Source organism: Actinia tenebrosa, unplaced genomic scaffold (genome assembly GCF_029948245.1).
Source record: "Actinia tenebrosa isolate PJP-AT-01 unplaced genomic scaffold, QUT_ActTen_1.0 PGA_scaffold11__36_contigs__length_13525064, whole genome shotgun sequence".
NCBI lineage: Eukaryota > Metazoa > Cnidaria > Anthozoa > Actiniaria > Actiniidae > Actinia > Actinia tenebrosa.
Window position 1 is genome coordinate 6,741,077 of NW_028292571.1, and position 12,657 is coordinate 6,753,733.

The 12,657-nt window shown below is 35.8% G+C and overlaps 1 protein-coding gene across 1 annotated transcript in view; it reads left to right on the forward strand.

Moving 5' to 3' along the window:
* LOC116308001 (uncharacterized) overlaps window positions 1-12,657 on the forward strand; it is a 50,231-nt gene that overhangs the window by 2,219 nt on the left and 35,355 nt on the right. Inside the window, exons 2-10 of the mRNA XM_089027319.1 lie at window positions 3,625-3,701; window positions 4,235-4,273; window positions 5,739-5,816; window positions 6,226-6,341; window positions 6,877-6,973; window positions 7,119-7,197; window positions 8,980-9,053; window positions 9,497-9,553; window positions 9,910-9,984. Coding sequence (XP_088883445.1) covers window positions 3,625-3,701; window positions 4,235-4,273; window positions 5,739-5,816; window positions 6,226-6,341; window positions 6,877-6,973; window positions 7,119-7,197; window positions 8,980-9,053; window positions 9,497-9,553; window positions 9,910-9,984 — 692 coding nt within the window. The remainder of the gene's footprint in view (window positions 1-3,624; window positions 3,702-4,234; window positions 4,274-5,738; window positions 5,817-6,225; window positions 6,342-6,876; window positions 6,974-7,118; window positions 7,198-8,979; window positions 9,054-9,496; window positions 9,554-9,909; window positions 9,985-12,657) is intronic.

Consider the following 12,657-nt stretch of genomic DNA (forward strand, 5'->3'; position numbering starts at 1 on the left):
AACAAGGCGCCAATGCATTACATGCACAAACTGACGTGGCTGCTGACCGGCGCACAAGACACTGCATCGAGCACTATTAATCATACCTTTTTATTATACAGTATACAGTAGCATATATTTATTAGAACACATGTATTGTTTTCAATATTTATTCATAACTTTACTGGGAAAAAGATGACGAAAAAATGCAAAAAGGGTGTTGACAGTGAGGAACTAAATCCCCATATGAAGTCACCCCCACTATGTCAGGCGATAGATAAGGAAAGATAACGATGTAAATATTCATGCATTCATATTGCAGAAATGTAAAAGTAACACACAAACTGAATCCTTAATGTTAATCTAGAGGGTAAATATCTTGTGTTCACCCTGGTTGTGCATATAATAAGTTGATTAAAGTGCATTACAGGAATGTTTAGTCAAATTTTCTGAATTTAAATTTTTATGATCTAAGATTATTCAGTGGAGATTTTCTAATCAAATAGACTTTTCCTGTATCATGAATTAGCATGAAATAATACTTCCAAGTTGACGTTGGACTTGATAAAGTACAGGTGTACACAAAATTTAGATTTGTTCCTGAATCCACTCATCAAGTTACTATAGTAACTATAGTAACTATATAACTGTTGTATATTAAAGGATTTCTTGATAGGGATAACTTCAAATGTCTCCTATTAATATATATTTTAATATTTGATATTTATGCCATAATTATAAATAATAGTGCTGAATATTTCTGATTATCTTAATAAATATTTATTGGCATTAATAATATATTTAAATTATAGACATAAAGTTCATAAAATTAAGTGTAGTATAGAATACATTAAATCTTGTCTGGGTGACATTTTAAGTGTATGCAAATCTTTGTCTTGCGTTTCCTGGGCAGATGTTTTTGCGTTGATGTCTGAAGCATTCTGACCAAACTAAAACATCGATGAACCTACATAAAATGAACTTGCAAACAAATTAATTTTATATAGGTAATATATTCAGTGAGATTAAATCAATGGAATTCTCAAGACCTACAGTTTTATAGACTCGTTATATCTATCTATGAATAACACTGCGACTACGTTAATCTGCACTGGCTAGAAAACTTTTAGGTGAGTTAGTATTATCCCACAAAATAGATATAATTTGGTTACTCTTCTGTAAACATTTGTACAAGAGATGTTTATTTTCATTTTTCAATTATTTTTTCACCCATTTGACTTTGAAATTTTAACAGTTACCATAAGAGCTCTTTAAAATGTTCCTCATTCGTATATCATAATATTTTAAATTTAAGTTGATAAAAGTATATCTGAATGTATATATATTTATCAATTATTCGCCGAAGGCAAAGTGAATATTGGGGAATATTTACCGAGACATGAGTCTTCGAGTGGAGAGGTAAATATTCCCCGATATTCACTGAGGCTGAGGCAAATAATATTGTTTTAGCATAAATACGCAGGTGATTCTTTAAAAGGAAGGGAAAAATAGAAGATAAAAGAAATTTTTTCTGGTAACAACAACAAAGCGGCTTGCCGCCATTTTGGAATATCGCTGGAGGTGATTATCCTGTGATGGTGTGAGTTTCTCAACCAATCAGCATGCAAGATTTTCAATAATCACCTGTGTATTTTTACTAAATAAATAAATAGAGAGAGAGAGAGAGAGAGAGAAAATTAATTTAAATGTTTGAGAATATTGTAGTCAGGTTTAATATATATTAACAAAAAATGTTTGTCTCTGACTTATAAATGTTGGTGTTAAAATTTCAGACGTTTCAGTCATTTAATAAACGCCTTCAACAATGCTTAAATGATGTTTGCATGAGATGCATTTGAATCTAATAGCACATGCCTGCCTCATTTTATTAGTATTTTACATATTTCAGTCATTCAACAACAATAATAATAATAATAATAATAATAATAATAATAATAATAATAATAATAATCTGACTTCCAAGCATTTTTAGCTTTCTAGTTATTTTTGGAAGTTGGTACCCCTCAATCTGTCTAACATAAAATAATGTATCAAAATAGAAAATAATGTAATAATGGGTACAAATAAAGTTCTTGTTTCTAATGTTTAAGCAGGAGGCTCACATCACCAAGGTGTTTTTCAGAGAGGTCCCACTTTTTTGTCCAACTTATTAAACCTGATACTGCACATGCCTGCCGGTAGTAATTAATTTATTATTCTGAATTTCTATTCTATATTATAGGCAGATGTTGGTGTTTTGTAGATTCTATTTAGTTAAACAGCTACAGTAGTCCAGAAAAAACCAAGAATTTAAAAATCCTTTAAATTATCATATTTATTTTGACTGCAGTATACTAAAGATACATTTTCGTAATTTCTTTTTCAATTTTTTTCTTAAACATGTACAGAGTTGCTATTGTAAATGTCTTATGCTTGCCAGAATTACTATTTCTTTTACCATACCATATCTATCATCTGGTTAAAAAAACGTAGGGTAGCACCTACAGGCATTAATAGCCAGTGGCAAACAAACCTGTGGCTCTCATTCCTTGTTCAAATAATTGGAATTTTGTAGGAGTTGATTTTTGTAGAGGTAGGGAAAACCCTCTAAAAGCACAGGAGAGAACCAACAAACAACCTTTTAATGATACCCAGCCTGGCTGCAGGACTCTAACCTGAGTCGCATTGGTGAGAGGCAAGTGCTCTCACCGCCATGCCACCTGTACTTCCATGTTTTTAGTCTTCTTCTATTTATATATTTCAATTAACACTTTGGTCATTAAATAATCTGCCATTTCTAATATTTTATAAGTATTCTTTTAGAATTATATTATGTATATATGTTTTAGTATTATACTGTACTTGGCAGAGATATATTCTTGATTATAGTAGTGTGATTTCATATGACTGTATACATTGAAAGATTGTCTGGTTGATTGCTTAATTTTTACATATATATAACCTGATGAAACTATTGCAATATATTGCTCTCTTCCTTTACAAGAAAAAACCATATTTTGCAATGCAATATGAATTTACATCAAGTAATTTTTTCTATAATTATTATTTAATAATAATCATAATCATAATAATGATAAGAATTATAATTATAATTATATGAAGTATGAGAAAAATGTGATCCCATGAATACTGTATTTTTTCTTAATTTAAGAGTGATTTATGAAGATATCAAGAGTATATTTTGCTGTCATCATCAAGCACCCTCATTAGCATTAAATGAAAATAATGTTTTTATTTTGTTTTTAATCTAGAGATTTTCATCTCAAAATTAACACACACAAAGCTTGTATTTCTATCATTAAATGTTAAATGTTATTACTGTGTTTACTCTACATGACTTTGGATCAGAGAGGAAAAAAACACCAGCAGTCATTAATATTTTAAAACGCTCATCCTTTGATAACCCTAATTTGTCAAAATATTCAGGGTCTCTTAGACATTTAAAATGAAATGTCTGAATCATGCCTAAATTTTTTTTACACGATTTTGAATCTAAAACATAATCAGAGGTAAGATTTTAGCAACAGTTACTGTGGTTTTATCTTGAAAGGTTATCAAAAAGAAGGATTAAATGTATGTAGAACATTCTTTTGTATAAATTAACATGATTTATTTTGTCTGCAGCATTATCATCTGACAGAACCAACCAGATGACAAAGACCCACAATGACCTGGATGCTATTTTACAACTCCTCCAGGAGGCAAGTTTTAAATGTTCCCTTTCTAAACTGATTCCAATGGACAAGATTCCCAATTCTAGCCAAAATATTCTATGTGTGGCATCCTTGAGTATGATTTTGAGTTTAACAGTTTGTTACATGTTATGCAGAGTTTCGTTTTACGAAGGAAAATGCAAATCAAGGCAAGATGCTTGATCTCTGATTACATACATTTTTTCTGTTCAACTGAATGGTTTGACATTTCAGACATGAAAACAATATTTCTTCGTCATTTAGAAATTTGGTTCCTAAAGAATTTATTCTGGGAATTTGAAAATGTCGAAGATTTCCTTGGATTGTATTTCTCAAGTCATCTGCTCATACTGTAACCTATTTTGTCCATATTCATTTCTGCAAATGTCAAATATAATATGTACATATTTAATAACTATCCGTGTCTGTTTGTATTTTTGTTCATTTTATTCATGTTTTACTTTTAGAATTTAGGAAAAAATGATTATTTAGTATCTTTACTTAAATGCATTTTTCTAATTTTGGTAAATTTTTTCATACAGAAAGAAAAAGATCTCGAACTGGCAGCTAAAATTGGCCAGGTAAATAAATGACATAATAACACCATAGATGATAAAGTATTACATTTACAAAGCAAACCATTATGCTCCATTTGTTTTAAATGTAAGCCTTGTATAGCTCATTTCATCTTATTCTTTACTCTAGTATTTATTAATACTTTTTCATCTGGGGTTTTTCTGAGGTAAAAAATGAATTGCATTGTCTTGTTAACTGATTTTTCAAAATTAAACTTGAACAAATATTGTTCTTATCTTGATGACATTTGTATCAATATGGAGTCCTAAATATGTACTTTTCCTTGGTGATTTGTCATAAGGTTGAAATTGAAGCATTCTCATATTGTTCAGATATTAGAAATATCATTATAATATGCAGCTTTTTCTGTACTATAACTTAATCTTTATTCATGTGGTTTATATGGTAAATCCCTTCTATTTGTGGTCAAATATAATACAGCTGTCAGAACAGATTATTATGTAAGAGAAATAAGTCTTCAAAAATTGATTATTTTTTGAAAACATCTTCCTGTTATATACCACAGAGGTAGTAGTTAATGTGACGTAGTTTTTATTTATTAGGGCACAAGGTGGCATTGCAAGGAGCAGGGTGGGAAATGGGGGAGAGGTTTAAAGCTTAAAGCACTTAAGCCATATGCCATAATAAAATATATAACTAGCTATATATTTCACAATTTTTTTGCCACCTCGCATTCCAATTTTTAACAAAATATGGCCATTCATAAAACTCGTCCAGCAACCATTTCCTTCATTATAGGGTTAAAAATAACGGCTGCTCAATAGTCAAACATGATAATGACTTTTCACATTAGACTGATCATCATACAGTATGACCAGTCAATGTAACCAGTCAAGAGGACTGGCCTAAGATGAATAAGGCCCAACAAGTGCCTATTTTGGCCAAACATTTTCCATTGACTGGTTGATATTTTTAAACCCTTTTTAAATTTTAAATTATACTGCAATAATGTCTTATTGTGCCTTGACCCACTGTGTTAAATTTTGCTGTTACAAGAGAGTTTTGTACTTTCTAAAAATAGCACCAAAGAATGAGGCTTCAAGAAAACGATGAAGTAATTAATCATTTTTGGGGGTTGTTTCCACCTCGTTTCTGCCTACACTATAGTGATCACTACTATACTAGAGGGATTTTATTTATATCCAATTTATCTAATTTATCTAATATTCAGAGTAAAACAAAAGAAAGCAATGGGATTAATGTCAACTACTTTGTATTATGCTTACTATTCTTTTATGGGCAAAGTAAAATCATTTGATTTAAAGATTACTATTCAAAAATCAGACGTGCACATGTACACACAGTGTGAAGTCACTGATGCATCTAGGATGATAAAGCATGTTATTTTTGGTATAATTCCTCTTCAAAATGCATAATTACTGTAGTCTAAGTCTGAGAATAGTTAATACAATGAACCAACATATATATTTCTGCTTTCTATTTTCCTAGTCTCTCCTGGAGAGGAACAAAAGTCTTATGCACAAAACCGAAACTATGGAAAAGTATCTTAGCGAACATAGTGATAGGGTATGTAATTATTAATTATGATATTTTGATACAACTTAATATATTCTTACATCATGCAGTTATTTTTTTTATGTAATTGGCTTTTTTAGTGGTTTTAGAATTCCATTTACAAACAGGGCTCGTATTTATCAGTCTTGCTTTCCATTCATCAAATAACCATGTACTGATCTGGTTTTTAAATTTTTGTTCCATTTCATAACACTGTTCATCCTCCTTCTTTTTCTCTGTTTTCTGTTCTTCATTTCCTGGAAGTAGCAATTGCTCCACTAGATGCCCTGTGTGGTCATCTGGGCATACACTGCAGGATAGCGACATACAAAAATTGTGTACTTTCTAAAGGATGTTTGCAAAAACACTAGCTAGTAGGTGGTAATGGCTAGGTTCTAAATGAGCATGATTTTGTTTACAGGAAGAGCAGCTACGTCATGACATTGTAAGGAAGAATGATTTACTACAGAAGTTTCTCAAGGATCAGGAGGACTTGCTCTTGGAGGCTGATAATAGATCTGAGGATGAAGCTAAAAGGTGTGTTGTAATTGATTTATTTAACATGTATTTGAATTATCTACTTGTAATAATAATAATAATAATAATAATAATAATAATAATAATAATAACTTGTAATTCTTTGTGAATGATGGATGTGAGCGAGCAAGAGTTGTGTTGTAATAGGCCCTTTGCAGCTCAGTAATTACATGCTGATTAATTCACTGAGAGCAAATGAATGAACATTTTGATTCCCATGGGTGAAATATACTGGTGAGCAAACAAACTTTCTACAACCTGTTTCGAGAGATTGTGATAAAACTGCATTTCGTATTACACTGGTTACACATCGCTTCATTCAGTTTTTTTTAAGTAGCTAAAAAGAATCGCCAATTTAAAAGAAAATACAAATAAAAAATTTTCCTCACCAGTACAGACACATGACCATTAACTGCAAAGGACCTATTCTCAGAGAGTTTAAAGCATAAGTTGCCCAAATTTTATGCTAATCAAGAACATTTGTCCTCATGAATTATTAATGAGTTAGAATAATGTATTAATAATATCCTTGTAGTTCTGAAAGCGCTTCACTTGTACGAGATGATTCATTTGGCACCTTACAAGACAAGTGTCATGTACTTGAGCAACAGAACACTAGATTTATTCTTGAGGTAAGAAAAATGTGTAAAAATTGTATAAGCATTTAGATACTTGCCTGCTTGCCTGCTTGCCTGCTTGCCTGCTTGCCTGCTTGCCTGCTTGCCTGCTTGCCTGCTTGGTTCACTGATTGCATGGTTGATCGTATGTTTTTTTCAGGCACTGCATTTGAAGGAGCAGACAGCCACAGAGGAGCTGAAAGAAAGGCAACTAGTAGCTGACTGTGTTCAACAACTTTGTGAGTAATTATTTAAAGGTTTTAAAATGCCTTGATTTAGTATATTATTAAAAATGATTCCTGATACATCACAGTCATTAGCATATGGTGCTTAACTTTCCTAATCAAATGAACAATGAGATTATGTGCCAAACGATACTCGTGCCAGTGCAAATCACTATTATATAGAATTTGCCTATGCAAATAATTGCGTTGTTTAATTGCAGTGCTTATTGAAGCAGAAAACCTTTCAGGTTGGTGCTGTTTTTTAATTCGGAGCGTCTTAAAGGAATATACTGTGTGTCAAGAATGCTGTTAAATAGACAATGCCATTGTTCTAATGCTTCATTAGGAAATATAATGTCTAATGTATGCCAAGGAACACAGTCTAGGTCAAACAATACATTCTCAACAGAAACATTTTTGACTGAGGGAATAAAGGAGTGGTCATCCAGGGGTTTCAATAGAAGGTGGCTACCGGCGGTTTATCGCCGGGTACTTACCTTCATACCGCCGGCTATTTTGCGAATCAGTCTTAGTAAATAAGAAGTAAAATTTGTGGAAACAGACGTGTACTTTTGAGTTTCATCCATCTACTTCAAATATTATTGAAAGCCCTGTCATCGATTAGAGTGCATCCATCGAGTTTTGGGTGCACGTGGGAGGTTCTTAAGCACAAAGGAAGCATAAGAGTCAACTGATGTCAGCGTGTACCATTGATTTTTGGATGCATCCTCATGCACAACAATTAAGCAATCAGAGTGTGCATTATATCATGGCTCAAGGGCAGATCCAGGGGGGCAAAGGGGGGCTGAAGCCCCCCCTCAGCAGAAAAATAAAAAACAAGACCAAACTGAAGAATTAGATACTTTTTTTATTGTTTTCCGTTGTGTTGACAGAAGAAACTCGATTTGCCCCCCCCCCCCCCTAAAATTTTGGCTAGATCTGCTCTTGTGGCTATGTTATAAAAGTAATTGTCTTATGGCTGGTATTTTCAGTTTGGTAGTTCTAGATTTCCATGAAGCATGCATAAACCACTAAATGATCACTAAGTGATAAGGATAAAGTACAAGATTTCAAAAGCTTTTCCATTAGTATAAACATGATTATTCTTCTCCTTCTAATATTGAGAAGCACTGTAAGATACCAAACTTCCAACATAAATAACAATCTTGGAATATTTTCCATATCTAAATAATATTCACTATTACATAGAGGTTATTAAACTTCTAGTTGTGTAATACAGCCAGATAATTATTTTATGAGTAAAAGGAGCGATATTTCACCTGAGCCGCACAAAGGAAAAGGAGAAAATTTCCTTGCACTGACATCAGCAAAAAAACGTTCAAAACCGATTCACAGATTGTGTTTTATTGCTCTGTAATTAATTGCACTCAAAATTAATCTTAATGTGTGGTTCCGGGAATTATCCATACCCACCCCACAGAGGAATTTGGAATTTCTGAAGAGTGGGGGGTCAGAGAAAGAACAAAAATTACTTTGTATGGAAGAAAATTGGAATTTCCAGGGGGTAGCGGGGTGTCTTAAAAAAATTCCTCCCTGATGTGGGTATGGATAATATTTGGAACTACACAATACAAAGAAAAATTTACTGACAGTATTGTGTAATAATCATTAAATAATAGGTCCTTAGCTGGAACTCTCAATGTGGATGGGCTAGCTCCCACCAAATACACCCTTGGCCTCTTCCCCCCAGGATTCAACCTTGTGCAGTAATAGCCTAATTTTATTAGTAATGTTCATTTGATCAAACGTTGAATGTAGTTGTGGTATTTGTTGTAGTGGATGCAAAGGATCAAATAACAGCCCTTACTGATGATATAGGAAGGAAAGCAGAAGATAATATCAGACAACAGGTATGTGCAATATTACTTTTCATTATGAATCATCTGATTTGGTTGGAATACGTTACCATTGCCTTAAGAGTGCCTTGAAAGAAAAACTATAAAAAACTCTACTCACTAATAATTATGATTGTATATTATACCATAACACTAACAGGCCCGTTGCTAGGGGTGATTCAAAGGTGTGAACGAATGCCTTTTTCTGAAGTCCTGGTAACGGGCCTGACTAACTTTAACATTAATCTGCAAGGTCAGTCTGAAGGTAGCCAATCAAATTCCACAAGATTAAAAAAAAAAGGATTTGTTAAATAATTTTGTATCTAAAAATTGTGATGAACAAAATTTTTATGTAGAGGAATCCTCCTGGACCACAATTCACTACAGTATCATTTCATATCCTATGCGCTAAAGCTTTTCATATCCTAATGAAGTTATATATTATTTCTGTTTATTAGGAAGAAATTTCTCAGCTGATTGATACTGTGGTTGACCTCCAGAGACGTCACACTCAGGTAATAATTATTATAATAATCAACTTCATTTAGAGAGAAGTATGACACTAGTCACTTGACGGTCGCAACTGATAAACTTGTGGCTTTCTATGTTTAATGTCAGTGAATGACACAGCTCTGCCATTTTACATAATCACCTGAGCCATGGTGAATGTCTAACCATTTGCAGATATTTTAGAGCAAATAGGCAGTGCAGATAGGTGTTGACTTTTCATAATGATTACGGTACTTACTCGATCTTGTTAATACTGAAAGCATGCATTTTTACTCCATAATTATTTATAAAGGTTGATAAGTTCATTTACACAATAGAAAATCTCACTTTTGATTGTGTACTATTATTATATTTGTTATAGTTATCGGAGGATAATGAGGAACTGCAGAGTCTCTTGAGTACATCACAAGTAGGTCAAGATGAACTAAAATCACAGGTATTTTTCTTTCTGTGTTTAAAAAGGTACTTTCTCTGTGTGCTTCTGTTATATTTCTTTCTCCTTAAAATAACAAGCTAAATTTCAATTTGATCTGTGGGTTAGCCATACTCTTACTTAGATCAGCCCAGAGGTTGTTTCAGGGTTCTATCTGTGAGTTAGCCATGCCCTAACTTAGATCAGTCCAGAGGTTGTTTCAGGGTTGGATCTGTAAGTTAGCCATGCCCTGATTTAGATCAGTCCAGAGGTTGTTTCAGGGTTGGATCTGTAAGTTAGCCGTGCCCTGACTTAGATCAGCCCAGAGGTTGTTTCAGGGTTAGTTCTGTAAGTTAGCCATGCCCTGACTTAGATCAGTCCAGAGGTTGTTTCAGGGTTGGATCTGTAAGTTAGCCATGCCCTGATTTAGATCAGTCCAGAGGTTGTTTCAGGGTTGAATCTGTAAGTTAGCCGTGCCCTGACTTAGATCAGCCCAGAGGTTGTTTCAGGGTTGGATCTGTAAGTTAGCCATGCCCTGACTTAGATCAGTCCAGAGGTTGTTTCAGGGTTGGATCTGTAAGTTAGCCATGCCCTGATTTAGATCAGTCCAGAGGTTGTTTCAGGGTTGGATCTGTAAGTTAGCCGTGCCCTGACTTAGATCAGCCTAGAGGTTGTTTCAGGGTTCGATCTGCGAGTTAGTCATGCCCTGACTTAGATCAGCCCAGAGGTTGTTTCAGGGTTGGATCTGTGAGTTAGTCATGCCCTGACTTAGATCAGCCCAGAGGTTGTTTCAGGGTTGGATCTGTGAGTTAGTCGTGCCCTGACTTAGATCAGCCCAAAGGTTGTTTCAGGGTTCGATCTGTAAGTTAGCCATGCTCTGACTAAGATCAGCCCAGAGGTTGTTTCAGGGTTCGATCTGTGAGTTAGTCGTGCCCTGACTTAGATCAGCCCAGAGGTTGTTTCAGGGTTCGATCTGTAAGTTAGCCATGCTCTGACTTAGATCAGCCCAGAGGTTGTTTCAGGGTTCGATCTGTGAGTTAGTCGTGCCCTGACTTAGATCAGCCCAGAGGTTGTTTCAGGGTTCGATCTGTAAGTTAGCCATGCTCTGACTTAGATCAGCCCAGAGGTTGTTTCAGGGTTCTATCTGTGAGTTAGCCGTGCCCTGACTTAGATCAGCCCAGAGGTTGTTTCAGGGTTCTATCTGTGAGTTAGTCATGCCCTGACTTAGATCACCCCAGAGGTTGTTTCAGGGTTCGATCTGTGAGTTAGTCATGCCCTGACTTAGATCAGCCCAGAGGTTGTTTCAGGGTTCTATCTGTGAGTTAGTCGTGCCCTGACTTAGATCAGTCCGGAGGTTGTTTCAGGGTTCGATCTGTGAGTTAGCCATGCCCTGACTAAGATCAGCCCAGAGGTTGTTTCAGGGTTCGATCTGTGAGTTAGTCGTGCCCTGACTAAGATCAGCCCAGTCGTTGTTTCAGGGTTCGATCTGTGAGTTAGCCATGCCCTGACTAAGATCAGCCCAGAGGTTGTTTCAGGGTTCGATCTGTGAGTTAGTCGTGCCCTGACTAAGATCAGCCCAGAGGTTGTTTCAGGGTTCGATCTGTGAGTTAGTCATGCCCTGACTAAGATCAGCCCAGAGGTTGTTTCAGGGTTGGATCTGTGAGTTAGCCATGCCCTGACTTAGATCAGCCCAGAGGTTGTTTCAGGGTTCTATCTGTGGGTTAGCCATGCCCTGACTTAGATCAGCCCAGAGGTTGTTTCAGGGTTCAATCTGTGAGTTAGCCATGCCCTGACTTAGATCAGCCCAGAGGTTGTTTCAGGGTTGGATCTGTGAGTTAGCCATGCCCTGACTTAGATCAGCCCAGAGGTTGTTTCAGGGTTCAATCTGTGAGTTAGCCATGCCCTGACTTAGATCAGCCCAGAGGTTGTTTCAGGGTTCGATCTGTGAGTTAGCCATGCCCTGACTTAGATCAGCCCAGAGGTTGTTTCAGGGTTCAATCTGTGAGTTAGCCATGCCCTGACTTAGATCAGCCCAGAGGTTGTTTCAGGGTTCAATCTGTGAGTTAGCCATGCCCTGACTTAGATCAGCCCAGAGGTTGTTTCAGGGTTCTATCTGTGAGTTAGCCATGCCCTGACTTAGATCAGCCCAGAGGTTGTTTCAGGGTTCAATCTGTGAGTTAGCCATGCCCTGACTTAGATCAGCCCAGAGGTTGTTTCAGGGTTGGATCTGTGAGTTAGCCATGCCCTGACTTAGATCAGCCTAGAGGTTGTTTCAGGGTTCAATCTGTGAGTTAGCCATGCCCTGACTTAGATCAGTCCAGAGGTTGTTTCAGGGTTCGATCTGTGAGTTAGCCATGCCCTGACTTAGATCAGCCTAGAGGTTGTTTCAGGGTTCAATCTGTGAGTTAGCCATGCCCTGACTTAGATCAGCCTAGAGGTTGTTTCAGGGTTCGATCTGTGAGTTAGCCATGCCCTGACTTAGATCAGCCCAGAGGTTGTTTCAGGGTTCAATCTGTGAGTTAGCCATGCCCTGACTTAGATCAGCCCAGAGGTTGTTTCAGGGTTGGATCTGTGAGTTAGCCATGCGCTGACTTAGATCAGCCCAGAGGTTGTTTCAGGGTTCAATCTGTGAGTTAGCGATGCCCTGACTTAGATCAGCCCAGAGGTTGTTTCAGGGTTCGATCTGTGAGTTAGCCA